The sequence below is a fragment of the Oncorhynchus kisutch genome, linkage group LG19 (genome assembly GCF_002021735.2).
Source record: "Oncorhynchus kisutch isolate 150728-3 linkage group LG19, Okis_V2, whole genome shotgun sequence".
NCBI lineage: Eukaryota > Metazoa > Chordata > Actinopteri > Salmoniformes > Salmonidae > Oncorhynchus > Oncorhynchus kisutch.
Window position 1 is genome coordinate 52,138,633 of NC_034192.2, and position 18,780 is coordinate 52,157,412.

Genomic DNA, 18,780 nt, shown 5'->3' on the forward strand with positions numbered 1-18,780 from the left:
ACATTTGAATGGAATAACTGTTTTACAGACATTAAAAACATTGTCCAATTTCAAATACAGTGCATTCAGAAAGTATTCAGACCACTTCCCTTTTTCCACATTTTGTTACATTACAGTCTTATTCTAAAATAAAACATTTTCCTCATCAATCTACACACAATATCCCATAATGACAAAGCGAGAACAGGTTTTTAGATTTTCTTTTCAAATGTATAAAAAATAAAAACAGAAATACCTTATTTACATAAGTATTCAGACCCTTTGCTATGAGACTTTAAATTGAGCTCAGGTGCACCCTGTTTCCATTGATCATCCTTGAGATGTTTCTACAACTTCCACCTGTGGTAAATTCAATTGATTGGACATGATTTGGAAAGGCACACACCTGTCTATATAAGGTCCCACAGTTGACTGTGTATGTCACAGCAAAAAAACAAGCCATGAGGTTGAAGGAATTGTCTGTAGAGCGCCGAGATTTGATCGCGTCGAGGCACGGATCTGGGGAAGGGTACCAAAAAAATGTGTGCGGCATTGAAGGTCCCCAAAAACACAGTGGCCTCCATCATTCTTAAATGGAAGAGGTTTGGAACCACCAAGACTCTTCCAAGAGCTGGCCGCCCGGCCAAACTGAGCAATCAGGGGAGAAGGGCCGAGGTCAGGGAGGTGACCAAGAACCCAATGGTCACTCTGACAGAACTCCAGAGTTCGTCCTTGGAGATGGGAGAACCTTTCAGAAGGACAACCATCTCTGCAGCACCACCAATCAGGCCTTTATGGTAGAATGGCACCGAAATACTCTCAGACCATGAGAAACAAGATTCTCTGGTCTGATGAAACCAAGATTGAACTCTTTGGCCAAAGTGCCAAGCGTCACGTCTGGAGGAAACCTGGCACCATCCCTACAGTGAAGCATGGTGGTGGCAGCATCATGCTTTGGAGATGTTTTTCAGCGGCAGGGACTGGGAGACTAGTCGGGATTGAGGGAAAGATTAACCAAGCAAAGTACAGAGAGATCCTTGATGAAGACCTGCTCCAGAGCGCTCAGGACCTCAGACTGAGGTGAAGGTTCACCTTCAACAGGACAATGGCTCTAAGCACACAGACAAGACAACGCAGGAGTTGCTTCTGGACAAGTCTCTGAATGTCCTTGAGTGGCCCAGCCAGAGCCCGGACTTGAACCAGATCAAACATCTCTGGAGAGACCTGAAAATAGCTGTGCAGCGAAAATCCCCGTCCAACCTGACAGAGCTTGAGAGGATCTGCAGAGAAGAATGGGATAATCCTCCAAATACAGGTGTGCCAAGCTTGTAACTTTATACCCAAGAATACTCAAGGCTGTAATCACTGCCAAAGGTGCTTCAACAAAGTACTGAGTAAACACTTATGTGAATGTAATATATATATATATTCTTTTTTTCTTTCTTAAAAAATGTCTAAAAACCTGTTTTTGCTTTGTCATTATGGGGTATTGTGTGTGGATTGATGTGGAAAAAATACAATTTACTCCATTTTAGAATAAGGCTGTAACGTAACAATATGTGGAATAAGTCAAACGGCGTGAATACTTTCTGAATGCTCTGTATGAGGTATTCCATGTCATTTCAGCAAGCCATGACACCCACCATCAGATTGTTCTGAAATTGTTTCTGTCGTTAGAAAGGCAAGATTGGCATTCCTGAAACATTATTTTGTTGAAATGTTATTAAGTCTCCAAGAAATTTGATTGCATCGAAATTGGCTATTTAAAATTTATGGGATTCAGATAATATTAAATAAATATAGTACCAACGTCCAATTTGGAACTAACTTCTTCCTACAAATGAGTATGACGAATCCCCCCAAAACAGTCTAAAGACACCCACGGACCCTGACACACCACGCCAATCCAACCCCAACAAACAGTATACAGTATAATTTCTCTATGTTTGACAAATAGTATGAAGCTGCGGCTTGGAGTATTTCTTCTCCATACTATGTAATGTATTCCCTGTGAATCTGGTAATGTGTTTTTCAATAACTAATTCAAGTCACTTGCTTTATTTACCATAAAGTAGTGTGATAGGACCAGGTGTTGACCAGTAGATGCCGCTGTTCCTGCTATATATTGTGTTATTGACTGTAAGTTTGTTTAGCCCCATGTGTAACTCTGTGTTGTTTGTGTCGCACTGCTTTGCTTTATGTTGGCCAGGTCGCAGTTGTAAATGAGAACTTGTTCTCAACTGGCCTACCTGGTTAAATAAAGGTGAAATAAAACAATTCAATATCACCACACTTTTATCCATTTTGCTGGGCCTGGTTTCCTTAAAGCATTTTAAGGTTAAGGCTAAATTAATCTTAGAACAATGGGATCCTATTGTTCAACAATGCATTTAGCCTTAAGATGATGCTTTTGGGAAACCGGCCCTAGTCTCATGTGTTTATTAAATACATCACAACATTTCCTTTGCAACTTTGGGTAGAACATCAAATCGTCCTCACAATTCAAGCTTGTCCTCCATGAAAGCAATTCAGTTTGTCCCCCCTTTGTGTGTGGTTAGTCCCTTCAAAAAAGTCTGGATTAGGTACTGTTAGATTATTCTTGGTGAAGAAATTAACCACACATTCTTCCCAGTCAAAACAGTTTGAGCATATATTATGACGCTTTTGTTAATTTTGGTGTTCCACAGGGCTTTTTCCGCTGTTCGTGTACATACATTTTTTTCCTGGGGCAAGTCGAAGTTTGGTAGTTGAAGTGCACTACCTCAAGTGTTTGCTGTCATTCAATGAGAGACGACTAGTTTTCATGCAGTTTTTCACATGAGAAATACTGCACCAAACATCTTAGTTAGATGTAAAAAGGACGTGATTAAGACCTCTGCATTAATTAAAGATTTCTTGATTATGAGGCAGTGTACTGTATACTGGCTATGTTGTTGCTACGGCATCTCAATAGGAACAAACAGTAATGTTGCTGTTTTTTTCTAATTTTTCAAGCGAAGGTCTTTTCAGGGAGTATGCGAGGCACAGACATTTTCTTTGCCTACCTTGTTCTGCTAGGAGCAAACAGAACCTAGTATGCTGGCAGCTTTAAGCTACAGTAGTTGTAATAGTTTCAATGTTATGGTGTCTAAGGGTCTTCAATGTTAAAATTCCCAAACACACACGGTATAGTATTTTGTGCATGGTAAGGGTGCTGGGTTCTATTAAAGTTGTCACAATATTTTAGTCCCTAGCCCATTTTTCCATCAAAGTTTTGGGCTTGTAGGAAAAGTCTTTATATGAGAATTGCACCATAGGGATTGCATTAGAGAGCAGCCACTCGTTGGACTATTAAAGTAGAGTTGGTTTGAAGAATTAGGTTGCTAAGTGATGGACAAACTGAATTGCTTTCATGGGGGACTGGCATGAACCGTGAGGATGACCACACAATCAGTAGCGGGTACAATCACTAGGGAAGACAGAAAAAGCCATTTTACAACCTATTTGTTGTGATAATTACATTGTTTGCTCTATAACCGGTTAGTTCATATGCCTTGCGACTGTGATATATAGGTCAAGACAATAAGAAGACACCGTAGCTGAATAAATACAACCACACCTTTGTTTCATCACAAAACTGGAGAGCAACCTCTGTCTGGTGAAGTCCACAAAGCATATTGCATGTAACTAACATTTACAGTGCATTCTGAAAGTATTCAGTCCCCTTGACTTTTTCCAAATGTTGTTACATTACAGCCTTATTCTAAAATGGATTAAATCCGTTTTTTCCTTCATCAATTTACACACGATACCCCATAATGACAAAGCAAAAACATGTTTTTTTATAGAAATGTTAGTAATTTATTCAAAGTAAAACAGGGGCCTCCCGAGTGGTGCAGCGGTATAAGGCACTACAGCAGACCCGGTTTTCCATCCCAGGCTGTGTCTCGCCCGGCCGCGACCGGGAGACCCATGAGGCAGTGCACAATTGTCCCAAATCAAATCAAATCAAATGTATTTATATAGCCCTACGTACATCAGCTGATATCTCAAAGTGCTGTACAGAAACCCAGCCTAAAACCCCAAACAGCAAGCAATGCAGGTGTAGAAGCACGGTGGCTAGGAAAAACTCCCTAGAAAGGCATAAACCTAGGAAGAAACCTAGAGAGGAACCAGGCTATGTGGGGTGGCCAGTCCTCTTCTGGCTGTGCCAGGTGAAGATTATAACAGAACATGGCCAAGATGTTCAAATGTTCATAAATGACCAGCATGGTCAAATAATAATAATCACAGGCAGAACAGTTGAAACTGGAGCAGCATTCAACTTCAATTACTAATTTCTCTGAACAGGGGAAAAAAAAAAATCTCCAGATTCACATGGGCATACATTACATAGAATGGAGAAGAAATTCTATAAGCCACAGCTTCATACTACTTGTCAAACATAGAGAGCCAACCGATACTGAATACTGGTTGTTGGGGTGTGATTGGTGTGAGGGTCCATGGCTGGTTTTTTATATTTTGGGGGGATTCCTTCGTGTCTTACTCATTGGTAGGAAGATGTTTGGTCCAAATCAGACGTTGGGTACTATATTCATTGAATATTATCTGAATCCTATAAATTAAAATGGTCAATTTGAGTGCAATCAATTAGCATAATTTCTCAGAGATCAAATTATATTTAAACAAAATCATGCTTCAGGAATACTAATCCTAACTACAGAAATTATTTCCGAACAATCTGAGATTGCGGGGGTCGAAATCCTCTTTTTTGTGTTTTTTGAGGTGGAACAACCCGTATATTATTGAATATAAGGAATTTTTGTTGGGCGATCCACTTTCAAATGCTTATCAATTAATGGGCCATTGGCTCCAGCACATGACAGGCTGGGTTCGATTTGTCCCTGGGAAATTCCATGGTAACAGAATTATGCTGAGACTCATTTATCACTTTGAATTGTATACCAAACAAAAACCATTGATGTGAAAGTTTAACAAACCACATAACAATGCACAAGGACTACTTTTAACAATTTCCACAGAATAAAATTCGAGGGAGATCTTATAGCAGATCTGTTACCAAAGTTTTCATATCTGCAGTTTTCCCAGTAAAATATGTTTTTACTAAGTAAATTGTTCGAAGTAATAATTTATTTATTGGCATGACGATCCGCAAATGTGTTCCTCAGTGCACGCGCAATCTTTGCTAACAAACAACCAAGACAAAAGGAAGAGACTCCTAGCTAGAGCATTGTAAGTATTTTTTTCTAGATTTTTAAATATTCATAACTAAGAAGATTCTTATTTTATTAAGGTACTCGAAATTGTGTTATTTAAACCAAACTTAATACAATCTCACAGACTGCTTCATTTGTTTGGATACATTTTAGCAACGGTTTGCAGTCAGCTAGCTAACGTTAGCTAGTGAACTTAGCTAGCTAACGACATGGACCTGTCAATCAAATGTCGCCAAAATAAAACGGATTTGAAAACGTATTAACTAGTTTATCCACGGCCATACCTTATACTTATTTACCATATACGTGTTTTTATGAATCCATGTAATGTACAACGTAATGCACTGAATTTGTAATTGTATTTGAATGTGAAATGAAAATAAAAATTATTTAAGAAATAAAACGTATTTATACCAATCATTTTGGTACGTTCATGAATAATTTACAGTGTGGTTACTTTTGGTTGCAACAATTACAGTAACGTTATTAGTTAGTGTTTCGAATTTTAATGAGAATATATGGGGTTTGTAGATGGCCGCTTCTCCTTCATCCTGCGACCATCAAGAGGACTGGGGCGAAGAGATGATGGAGTTGAACAAGGATTTAGAGAGAATGATTGAAGACGTGGAAAATATATCAGGTATGGTAACTAGCTTTATTAAGCATCTGTATGGTGTACCTATTGTTATTCTGAGATAACTCTCCACCACCATTCAATTTACTACCCTTTTTTATTACATTTAGAAAAGGGAATTACACACATCCATTATCTAAATTCCGCCTTGTGTTTTAAATCAGACTCTGTACGACCCAATACTGACACCAACTGCCCTATCCCTCATCTCCCCTGTGGTTTCCCAGTACAGCTGACGTGGATGGCCTATGACATGGTGGTGCAGCGAACCAGTCCTGATCTGGGGGACTCCATTCGTCGGCTGGAGGAAGAGTTTCTCCGCTGCAGGGCTGTCATCTGTAGCTCCCCTGGGGAACAGGAGCCAAACCAGGGGCAGGGAAATGACCAGGGGATGGGATAGGAACCGGGACAGGGGCTGAACCAGGGGCAGGGGATGGGATAGGAACTGGGACAGGGGCTGAACCAGGGGCAGGGAAATGACCAGGGGATGGGATAGGAACTGGGACAGGGGCAGGGAAAGGACCAGAGGATGGGATAGGAACTGGGACAGGGGCAGGGAAATGACCAGGGGATGGAATAGGAACTGGGACAGAGGCTGAACCAGGGGCAGGGAAAGGACCAGGAGATGGGTTAGGAACTGGGACAGGGGCTGAAGCAGGGGATGGGATAGGAACTGGGATGGGCTGAACCAGGGGCAGGGAAAGGACCAGGGGATGGGACAGTGTCAGGGAATGGACCAGGGGATGGGATAGGAACTGGGACAGGGGCTGGGATAGGAACTGGGACAGGGGCTGAACCAGGGGCAGGGGATGGGATAGGAACTGGGACAGGGGATGGGATAGGAACTGGGACAGGGGCAGGGGATGGGGATGGGATAGGAACTGGGACAGGGGCAGGGGATGGGATAGGAACTGGGACAGGGGCTGAACCAAGTTATGTGAATGAAGTGTCCTAGACCTGTACATACCACCCCCATCCCACTGACAGATGTGATTGGCTGTGATTCACCAGGAATATCTGATGTTCTGAAATGGACCTGAATCCTAAGATAGTAGCCTGCGTCCTGTCCTGTATGCTTGTCTACAATGTTGTTGCAGTTATATGTATACTAGTCTCATCTCTAGCAGCGACCACTGCCCCACACTGCATGCTGTCTAAGCTGAGCAGCAGGCTGTTGTATGGTGCTGTTGTATGTAGGTTATTGTTGTGTGTTGTGTACCTTTGGACAGGGTGTTCAATTAGCTTTAGTGTTGTGTTCTGAATTTGTGGTTTGGTCAAGTAATAAGATAAACTTCAATAGCGAATTTTGACTGTCAGCTTGTTTATTGGGATGCCAAAAGAAGTTGGTAAAATGTGCATACACGTGTTGACATTCTACATATTGATAGTCACATCCTAGTCGTACCCCCAGCAGTCATGGTACTGTAGAGTCTAAAGCCTTTATCTCATTCTTCATGTACGCTGAACAAAATGATATAAACACAACAATTTATTTTATTTAACTAGGCAAGTCAGTTAAGAACAAATTCTTATTTTCAATGACAGCCTAGGAACAGTGGGTTAACTGCCTGTTCAGGGGCAGAACCATGGCAGTACCATGACAGATTTGTACCTTGTCAGCTCGGAGATTTGAACTTGCAACCTTCCGGTTACTAGTCCAACACTCTAACCACTAGGCTACCCTGCCACCCCAAGTTACAGTTCATATAAGGAGATCAGTCAATGTAATAAATTCATTAGGCCCTAATCTATGGATTTCACATGACTGGGAATAAAATGTTTAAAAATAAAGTAGAGCGTGGATTAGAAAACCAGTTTGTATCTGGTGTGACCACCATTTGCCACATGCAGCACAACACATCTCCTTCACATAGAGTTGATCAGGCTGTTGATTGTTGCCTGTGGCACGTTGTCCCACTCCTCTTCAATGAGTATGTTTACATGTACACTAATCATTTGATATTAAAACGGATTGTGGCAGTAGGCAGATTATGAAAAGATTAACAACGGCTGGACTCCACCTTAAATAAATTGAAACGGGTTGGTCCATAATCCAAAGACCAGAAATGGGACAGCAGTCCTCTAATTAAACTGACATTGACATACAGTATGAGCCCTTTTTCAGCGTGCCAGGCAATGGCAATCAATGTCTCAGCAACAAGACCTCACACAGAGAGGGCTGTGGGGGAAACATGACAATCTAATAAAGATACATAGACAATCAATACAATTACATGATGACGTCATTACCAAAGTGTTTGACTTATTGACAACACTACAAACAACAAGAAAAATAACATTCCTCATTAAGGGCAAGAGTGCACAAGCGGTTTATCCAATATGCCTCTCTTTAGAGAAGTAATTTATCCCCATCTCTTCCCCTATCTGGCCTTCACAAATTCAATGCCCATATAACGTAGGCAGATTATGCAATAGTCATGTAAACACCTTACTCTGCTTATCTTAATCGGTGTAAGGTCAAAATTGAGGCAAGCATATGCCAATGGTTTTCTGAGCAATCTTTTGAATTATTAGGACATGTACACACTTTTATCAGCGTTCCAGTGGTGTATTTGATTTGCGCATGTGCTAGCACCAGCTGAGAGCCTCCCTCTTTATTGCAGTGAAGTGATTTCGGAACAACTGAATGTAGCGCAGTCAAAGTAGTTTTCACATACAAACCTTATATGTCCGAACTCAGAATATGCTTACCAAAAATAACATGTTTGCTGTGGTAGAACGTTTTTTTTGATTGCCGATTTTCTGCATTTATCAGAGTGCCATCAGGTAGGTAGCCTGATTTCAGATGTGTCCATGCAAACAGGATTATTAGGGGAATTGTTCTTCTTGCAAAACATGTAAATGTTTTAATCAAACTATTATAGTAATCTGATTATCCACAATCACATTATTGTGTGCATGTAACTGTACTCAAAGGCTGTGCGAAGTTGTTGGATATTGGTGGGAACTGGAAAACGCTGTTGTACACATTGATCCAAAGCACCCCAAACATGCTCATTGGGTGACATGTCTGATGAGTATACAGGACATGGAAGAACTGGGAAATGTTCAGCTTCCAGGCATTGTGTACAGATCCTTGCTACATGGGGCCGTGCATTATCATGCTGAAACATGAGGTGATGGCGGTGGATGAATGGCACGACAATGGATCTCGTCTCGGAATCTGCATTCAAGTTGCCATTGATAAAATGCAATTGTGTTTGTTGTCCGTAGCGTATGCCTGCACATTCCATAACCCCACTGCCACTATGGGGAACTCTGTTCACTACAGTGACATGAGCAAACCGCTCGCCCACACAACGCCATACACTCTGTCGGTCATCTGCCCAGTACAGTTGAAACAGGGATTCATCCTTGAAGATCACACTTCTGCAGCATGCCAGTGGCCATCACAGTTGAGCATTTGCCCACTGAAGTCGGTTACGACGCTGAACTGCAGTCAGGTCAAGACCCTGGTGAGGATGTCAAGTGCGCAGATGGGTGGTGGTTTCGGACAGTTTATGCAGAAATTCTAAGGTTGTGCAAACCCACAGTTTAATCAGCTGGTCTCAGACAATCATGCAGGTGAAGAAGCCGAATGTGGAGGTCCTGGGCTGGAGTGGTTACACGTGGTCTGCGGTTGTGACGCCGGATGGACTGACTGCCAAAATCTCTAAAACAACGTTGGCTTATGGTAGACAAACATTTAATTATCTGGCAACAGCTCTGGTGGCCATTCCTGCAGTCAACATGCCAATTGCACGCTCCCTCAACTTGAGACATCAGTGGCATTGTGCACATTTAGATTGGAATTTATTGTCCTCAGCACAAGGTGCACCTGTGTAATGATCTTGCTGTTCAATCAGCTTCTTGAAATGCCACAGCTGTCAGGTGGATGGATTATCTCGGCAAAGGAGAAATGCTCACTAACAGGGATCTAAACAAATTTGTGCACAAAATTTGAGAGAAATAAGCTTTTTGTGCGTATGGAAATTTCTGGGATCTTTTATTTCAGCTCATGAAAGATGAGACCAACACTTACATGTTGCGTATTTTTGTTCAGTGTATGATGATGAATGTTTGAATGTAGGCTATTTCTTTCTATGTGAATCAGTGGCCATGCATGTTGACTTTACACTGACTGAGTGTAATCTAGTTGACTGTCTGTGGTGTTTCAGATGGAGAGAAGAGAGAGGAGAACAGAACAGGGTGACTACTGATCTGGACCACATTCTGAAGGGGCTGGACTCCATGTCTGAGTGTCTGGACAGACTGGCATATAGGTATGTCTGTATCTCTTATTTACCCCCCTGGGCCCTCTCCTTTATCTACTAGTGTTTCTCAACCATCTCCTTTATCTACTACAGTGTTTCTCAACCCTCTCCTTTATCTACTACAGTCTTCCCCAACCCTCTCCTTTATCTACTACAGTGTTTCTCAACCCTCTCCTTTATCTACTACAGTCTTCCCCAACCCTCTCCTTTATCTACTACAGTCTTCCCCAACCCTCTCCTTTATCTACTAGTGTTTCTCAACCCTCTCCTTTAGCTACTAGTGATTCTCAACCCTCTCCTTTATCTACTACAGTGTTTCTCAACCCTCTCCTTTATCTACTACAGTCTTCCCCAACCCTCTCCTTTATCTACTAGTGTTTCTCAACCCTCTCCTTTATCTACTAGTGTTTCTCAGCCCTCTCCTTTATCTACTACAGTGTTTCTCAACCCTCTCCTTTATCTACTACAGTCTTCCCCAACCCTCTCCTTTATCTACTACAGTCTTCCCCAACCCTCTCCTTTATCTACTACAGTGTTTCTCAACCCTCTCCTTTATCTACTACAGTCTTCCCCAACCCTCTCCTTTATCTACTACAGTCTTCCCCAACCCTCTCCTTTATCTACTACAGTGTTTCTCAACCCTCTCCTTTATCTACTACAGTGTTTCTCAACCCTCTCCTTTATCTACTACATGTTCTCAACCCTCTCCTACCTAGGGATCTGTCAGACAATCCACACCCTCCCCTACCTAGGGATCTGTCAGACAATCCACACCCTCTCCTACCTAGGGAACTGTCAGACAATCCACACCCTCTCCTACCTAGGGAATTGTCAGACAATCCATGCTGTTCTAGCCCTGCAATGCCACATGCAGTTAATCTAATCAACAAATCAACTGTTCTTAAATAAAAGCCCTACATTTTGGTAGACTCAGTCCTTTTGATTTAAACCTAGGACAGCTTTGTCAAATAGACATGTTTATTTTACAGTGTGTTTAAAAAATATATATATTTTCTTCTGTTCAGTGTGGGCACAGCTGAGAGGGTGTGACCTGATCACGTGACTTCAGCCACCCAGTCAAGATGGCCTCTCTGAATAGAGCGGAACAGGGGGTGGGTGACCTGGTCAAACATGACCTCATGCTGAGGAGTGAGGGAGAAGATGAGGAAGGTGTGTGTGTGTGTGTGTGTGTGTGTGTGTGTGTGTGTGTGTGTGTGTGTGTGTGTGTGTGTGTGTGTGTGTGTGTGTGTGTGTGTGTGTGTGTGTGTGTGTGTGTGTATTGAAAGCATGGAGCCAAAAGAACTGGACAGGGACCATCAATTGTCCACATATTCACACTTGTAATAAACCAATTTTTCTCTCAGGTTAATAATGATTACAACCTAAAAATGACAGGTGAAGATCCGTATATACAACTTCACTACATTTAGCATTATAACATGAAAATAACGACCAGTATAATATGTACAACACTACATTTAACTTACAACATGCAGCTTCATAACGTTAACCTTATAACATGAAAATAAACCCTCCATGGTGAATTGGCTTAAGATGGCACCAACAGAGAGGCCACCTCGCTTCTAGTCCTCAGGAAACTTTGCAGTATTTTGTTTTTTTTATGTATTATTTCTTACATTGTTAGCCCAGAAAACCTTAAGTGTTATTACATACAGCCGGGGAGAACTTTTGGATATCAGAGCGACATCAATTTACCAGCACTACGACCAGGAATATGACTTTCCCGAAGTGGATCCTTTGTCCGAACCACTCAGGGCATTTGAACTGATTCCAGAGGCTCACCCAAAACAACGTCACCTCAGAAGAGGAAGATGGAGCGGCCTTCTGGTCAGACATCGGAGGCGCGCACATCACCCACTGCTTCCGAGTATATTACTTGCCAATGTCCAGTCTCTAGACAACAAGGTAGACGAAATTAGGGCAAGGGCTGCTTTCCAGAGAGACATCAGGGATTGTAACATTCTCTGTTTCACGGAAACATGGCTCTCTCAGGATATGCTGTCGGAGTCGGTACAGCCACCGGGATTCGTGTCGCGCCAACAGAAATAAACATCTCTCCAGGAAGAAGAAGGGCAGGGGTGTGTGTTTCATGATTAACAACTCATGGTGTAATTGTAACAACATAAAGGAACTTAAGTCCTTTTGTTCACCTGACCTAGAATTCCTCACAATCAAATGCGACTGCATTATCTCCCAAGAGAATTCTCGTCGGTTATTGTCACAGCCGTGTATATCCCCCTCAAGCGGATACCATGACGGCCCTCAAGGAACTTCACTGGACTTTATGCAAATTGGAAACCATATATCCCGATGCTGCATTTATTGTAGATGGGGATTTTAACAAAGCAAATTTGAGAACAAGGCTACCTATATTCTATCAGCATATTGATTGTAATACTCGCGCTCGCAAAACACTGGATCACTGCTACACTAACTTCCAGGATGCATACAAGGCCCTCCCCCGCCCTCCTTTTGGCAAATCTGACCATGACTCCATTTTGCCCGAGATAAGGACTATTCAACGATGGTCTGAACAATCAGAATCCACGCTTCAAGGTTGTTTTGATCACGCAGACTGGGACATGTTCTGGTTAGCCTCAGAGAATAATATCGATTTATACGCTGATTCGGTGAGTGAGTTTATAAGGAAGTGCTTGGGAGATGTTGTAACCACTGGATGTTGTAACCACTGTGACCATTAAAACCTACCCTAACCAGAAACCGTGGATAGATGGCGGCATTCGCGCAAAACTGAAACCGCATTTAACCATGGAAATGTGACTGGGAATATGGCAGAATACAAACAGTGTAGTTATTCCCTCTGCAAGGCAATCAAACAAGTGAAATGTCAGTATAGAGACAATGTGAAATTGCAATTCAACGGCTCAGACACGAGACGTATGAGGCAGGGTCTACAGACAATCACGGACTACAAAGGTAAAACCAGCCACGTCACAGACACCGTCTTGCTGCCAGACAAACTAAACACCTTCTTTGCCTGCTTTGAGGATAATACAGGGCCACCGACGCGGCCCTCTACCAAGGACTGTGGGCTCTCCTTCTCTGTGGCCGACGTGAGTAAGACATTTAAACGTGTTAACCCTCGCAAGACTGCCGGCCCAGACAGCATCCCTATCCCTCAGAGCATGTGCAGACCAGCTGGCTGTTGTGTTTATGGACATATTCAATCTCTCCCTATCTCAGTCTGCTGTCCCCATATGCTTCAATATGGCCACAATTGTTCCTGTACCCAAGAAGGCAAAGGTAACTGAACTAAATGACTACCGCCCTGTAGAACTCACTTCTGCCATCATGAAGTGTTTGAGAGGCTAGTCAAGGATCATATCACCTCCACCTTACCTGACACCCTAGACCCACTTCAATTTGCATACCGCCCCAATAGGTCCACAGATGATGCAATCACCATCACACTGCACACTGCCCTATCCCATCTGGACAAGAGGAATACCTATGTAAGAATGCTGTTCATTGACTACAGCTCAGCATTCAACACCATAGTACCCTCCAAGCTCATCATTAAGCTTGAGGCCCTGGGTCTCAACGGCACCCTGTGAAATTGGGTCCTGGACTTCCTGACGGGCCGCCCCCAGGTGGTGAATGTGGGAAACAACATCTCCACTTCGCTGATCCGCAACACTGGGGCCCCACAAGGGTGCGTGCAAGTTTTCAGACAAAACTGAAATGGTCCACTCACATAGACAGTGTGGTCAAGAAGATGCAACAGCGCCTCTTCAACCTCAGGAGGCTGAAGAAATTTGCCTTGTCACCTAAAACTCTCACAAACTTTTACAGATGCACAATTGAGAGCATCTTGTCGGGCTGTATCACCCTTGGTACGGCAACTGCTCCGCCCACTTTAATAATGTTTACATATCTTGCATTACTCATCTCATATGTATCTTCTGTATTTTATACCATCTATTGCATCTTGCCTATGCCACTCAGTCATTGCTCATCCATTTGTGTATTCTTATTCCATTTCTTTACTTAGATATTGCTGCACTGTCAGAACTAGAAGCACATGTATTTCGCTACACTCACAATAACATCTGCTAACCATGTGTATGTGACCAATAACATCTGCTAACCATGTGTATGTGACCAATAACATTTGATTTGATTATTTGGCCACCTAATACAAATCTGGTTCCTTCTCTTCTCCCTACCAGCTTCATTATTTCAGATATCTCTTCCCTTGTACACCTTTTTTATTTGTTTGTCCGTTATTTAACAAGGTAAGTCATTGAGAACACACACACACACACACACACACACACACACACACACACACACACACACACACACACACACACACACACACACACACACACACACACACACACACACACACACACACACACACACACACACACACACACACACACTGTGTCTCCTGCACTGCTGGTTCTGGTCAGAGTGGTGTGTGTAGTGGTCTATCATCTCCTTCACTCCTGGGAAACTGCATCAGCAACACAGCAGCAGCATAGATTTGAAATAGTCATTGGTTTGTTTGTGTTAGCAGGTTGGCATTTATTGTTAAGAACTCTGCAGAGTGTTCACTAGCTGGCACAACCACAAAGTCATAAAATTGGATGTTAAACCTAACCCTAGCCTCAACCCTAACCACACTGCTAATCCTAATGCCTAACCCTAACCTTAAATTAAGACCTTAATGCAAATTTTTGTTTTTAGGAATTTTTTAAATATAGATTATTGTGACTTTGCAGCTGGAAGAGCAATTCCTCAAGCAAGAATTTAGCTAGGACTGTCGGAGTGGTCTGAGTGGGGAGGGGAAAACTGAAAAATAGCTGTTATTGGCAGAGAGATTTGGAACTCTACCTTAAATTTGCAATGGGCTATTAACTCATTTACCGCCTGGTGATGTCACCAGGCAAGCCAAAACGCCATCCCACAAAAACAGGCTGAGATTTCAGGTGGCCTTTTCAAACAGCTCGTACACTAAAAGGGCATCATTTTCACAATTTCAACATATTATTCCAATATCATATTGTGGAAATGTATATAAAACACAGGAACATCTTGTTTTTGACTACACTGAGCCATTAAGGCATCAAGTCAACAAATGGGTGTTTATCTGTGCACAGCCAATAAACCCTACAGTCCGAGTCCCTGATCTGTTTGTAAACTGTAACCTGCTTTAGACAAAAGCGCCTGCTAACTAGATGACCAATGTTTAATTGCCTTTGCATGCTAAGCTGAAAACCCTTGAATTCCCCTGGCTGGTCTAGTGGTGATGACACCGAGACACAGTGTTGGCAAAGCATTTCATCCGGCCAAGTCACTTTTGACATGACCTCTATCTTTTCCCACTGTCATTCTCTCTCACTATCTGTTCAATAATAATTGAAAAAAAGAAGTAGAATTCTTTTTTGTGAGGGGTTCCATTGACGGAGCAGAGAGGAGGCTGTTTGTTTACCTCACTACCCATGAGGCCAGTGCCCAGGTGTTATGTGTTGCCTTGGTGACGTATCTGAATGTTGTAGACCTTGCCTTGGTTCAGCACTATGAGGGTGTAGGACTGCTCAGAAGAGCCTTGGAACTGACCCACACCAGAAACACTCCACCCTGAAACACACACAGCTACATTGATACACACAATGTGTGTATGTGTTAGTGAGGCCCACCAGGGGAGGGGGATTCCTGACCTTGTTAACCCATCTGAGAGATGCTTCAGCCTGGCCTCTGGTCACTAGTCTTTCATACCACCCAATGTCCATGGGGAACAGCAACCGACCAAAATTGTTAGAATGCAAAATAGAAAAAAAACATTGTATCTAGAATCTAGATCCACCAACACTCTAGACCAGTTGTGCCTGGTTGTGCTTGGTCGGTTTTGTAGTGTTTTGTGTGTGGACCCTAAAAGAAGAATGCAACCATGGCCCAAATGTTTGCATACTGCAACAGTGCCATCTAGTGGCATCAGACCCCTACCGTTTCTTTCATGTTACAATCCGTCCATCTCTTACCCTCCTTTCTTTCTGAAATCAATCGTTGTTAATTTAGCTTCCAACTCTCTCCCTCTCTCTGTCACTCTCTCTTGCTGGCCAAACCTCCCACAACCAGGCTAGACCCCTCCCGTCAGAGGTCATTCAAAGCTGCAGGCTTTTTTGTCATTCTTACCATGTACTCTGAGATCATACTGTCTGTCTTTTAGCTGCTTGTGTTTCTATTGTAAAAGCAGGACTATTCCGATGTGATCAGCACCATGACAATAAGGAATAGGAGGATAGTGGTTTAGAGCAGGGTTTCTCAAACTCTGTCCTGGGACCCCCTGGGTGTATATTTTGGTTTTACCCTAGCACTACACAGCTGATTAAATAATCAAAGCTTGATGATGAGTTGGTTATGTGAATCAGCTGTGTAGCTAAAACCAAAATGTGCACCCAGGGGGGGCCCCAGGCCCGAGTTTGGGAAACCCTGGTTTAGCGGTAGATCAAGCTCACCGATGTAAAATTAGAACAGAAAATCAGGACAGATTACATTTGAGTCATTTAGCAGACACTCATACAATCAGTGCATTCTATGAGGTAGCATTCAACTAAGGTAGATAAAACCATATAATTAAAATGACTACAACGGACGGACATGGGCCTAATCTAATTCAATGGTACCTTAGTTAAAACAACCTATCAGATCATACCTCTGCAACATCTTTAAATGCTTATCCCCCAGCCCCTTCTGTCCCCCTGATTGACCGAAGCAAGAAGCCTGGACAGTCTGCTCCCTCCAAGAAACAACCTCCTCACCATCACCTTAACATCTCCTACAAGTTACTATCTGTCAACTGTCTGTTGCCCTGTTGATTTAGTCTCCTAGTCTGTTTATTCAGGTCAAGTCTTTTCAATTCAATATTAATACCCAAGGGGCAATTAGAAAGGCATTGTCAGTGTGTGGAGACCCATTATGCTATATACTGTAGTTGCCTGGCAAAGACAAAGAAAAGTCAGCTTCGGTAGGAACAGATAGCCACCATTATGGCTACTATTGACTAGTAGGTTGAGAATGCAATGTGTTGCCTAACTTCTATCTTTCTTGTGTCTGTTTGGTGACTACCCACGGTGTCCAGGAGAGGACAGTCCATTCAGCTCTCCCCAGCCCGCCATAGTGAAGCCACCTCAACTAAAGGCCCCAAAGCCACCAGACTATTCTAACGGGTAACCTAACCTTGACCTCTCCATTCCCATTAACCCCTTGGCTGTACCTCAACAGTCTAAAGGTGCTCCTTCCCCTTCTCAGTTTTACTATTGAAAGACAGTCTTGATGACAACAATGAAAGGAATTGTGTTTTTACTGGTTCAAGTTCGCTCAGTAAATTCAGAGTGAGAATTAGAGGAGAATAATTGAGATGAAGATCAAGCCAATACTCCTAACAAATTGTACTAGAATATTTTCTCTACCAACAGATCCAGCTCCAGTAAACCTCCTACTCCTCCTTCTCACCCTCCTTCAAATGTCCCCAACACAAAAACAGGCACTTGGAAGGTGAGCGGATAAATCAATCAAACACTCTTTTTACAGTATATCAGTAGTTACATCAGCTGAGCCTTTATGAAAAAAACAACGTTTTAATGATGAGAATTGATAAACTGCATGTAATTAGCGTCACTGGCCACTAGATGGCTCTGTTGCAGTATGCAAACATTTGGGCCATGGCTGCATTCTTTTAGGGTCCACAAACAAACACAACAAAACCGACCAAGCACAACCAGGCATAAAAAACCCATAGATAGAGTGCCTATGAATTGAACAGCATTCAAAAACAGGTGTAATGACCGGTGTGTGCGGTCTAGAGTGTTGGTGGATCTAGATTCTAGATACAATGGGGGTTTTTTCTTTCTTTTTTGCATTCCAACAATTTTGGTTGGTTATTGTTCCCCACTCATGGACCCTGGGTGGTATGGAGGACTAGAGGCCAGGCTGAAGCATCTCTCAGATGGGTTAACAAGGTCAGGAATCCCCCACCCCTGGTGGGCCTCACTAACACACACACAGTGTGTATCAATGTAGCTGTGTGTGTTTCAGGATGGAGTGTTTCTGGTGAGGGACAGTTCCAAGGCTCTTCTGAGCAGTCCTACACCCTCATAGTGAATGTGTGGCTTGGTACCAATGTCATGTCAAATTTAGAGAAACACTACAGTACACACACACTCACAAACTCTTCTGAATACCAGGCTTCTTCATATATATATATATATAGAGCAGTATGACAAACTTTTACCTTGTCTCTATATATAGCACATCTCTCTCTCAATAGCTAGATATATCTAGCTATCGAGAGATGTGCTATATATAGAGATCCATCATTTTGGGGTGGCAGGTAGCCTAGTGGTTAGGGCCTTGGGCCAGTAACTGAAAGGTTGCTGGATTGAATCCCTGAGTTGACAAGGTAAAAGTTTGTGATACTGCTCCTGAACAAGGCAGTTAACCCACTGTTCCTAGGCCATCATTGTAAATAAGAATTTGTTCTTAACAAACTTGTCTAGTTAAAGAACATTTAAATCATGCTTTTTTCTTTCTCTGCCTTTTTATAAGAAGATTTAACAGCCTTTTCATGGCTACACTTACTCCAGCATCAGACACACCACATCACGGTTATTATAAACCACTGACTGAT

General features: G+C 42.6%; 1 protein-coding gene and 1 long non-coding RNA gene across 3 annotated transcripts in view; both read left to right on the top strand.

Annotated features, from left to right (window-relative positions):
* Positions 1-7,233, top strand: part of syce3 (synaptonemal complex central element protein 3) — an 8,720-nt gene extending 1,487 nt beyond the window's left edge. The window contains exons 1-4 of one of the 2 annotated variants that reach the window (XM_020453040.2): positions 4,781-4,877; positions 5,148-5,211; positions 5,727-5,835; positions 6,057-7,233. In XM_020453040.2, coding sequence (XP_020308629.1) covers positions 5,727-5,835; positions 6,057-6,229 — 282 coding nt within the window. In that variant the 5' untranslated portion in view covers positions 4,781-4,877; positions 5,148-5,211 and the 3' untranslated portion in view covers positions 6,230-7,233. Of the gene's footprint in view, positions 1-4,780; positions 4,878-5,147; positions 5,212-5,726; positions 5,836-6,056 lie in introns of those variants that run through there. The other variant, XM_020453039.2, reaches the window with a different exon arrangement.
* Positions 7,234-9,797: 2,564 nt separating this feature from the next.
* On the top strand, positions 9,798-17,656 carry LOC109910187 (uncharacterized). The gene is made up of 4 exons (XR_004204197.1): positions 9,798-10,112; positions 11,129-11,215; positions 17,233-17,320; positions 17,570-17,656. It is a non-coding gene; the product is annotated as an uncharacterized LOC109910187 (long non-coding RNA).
* Positions 17,657-18,780: the final 1,124 nt, after the last annotated feature.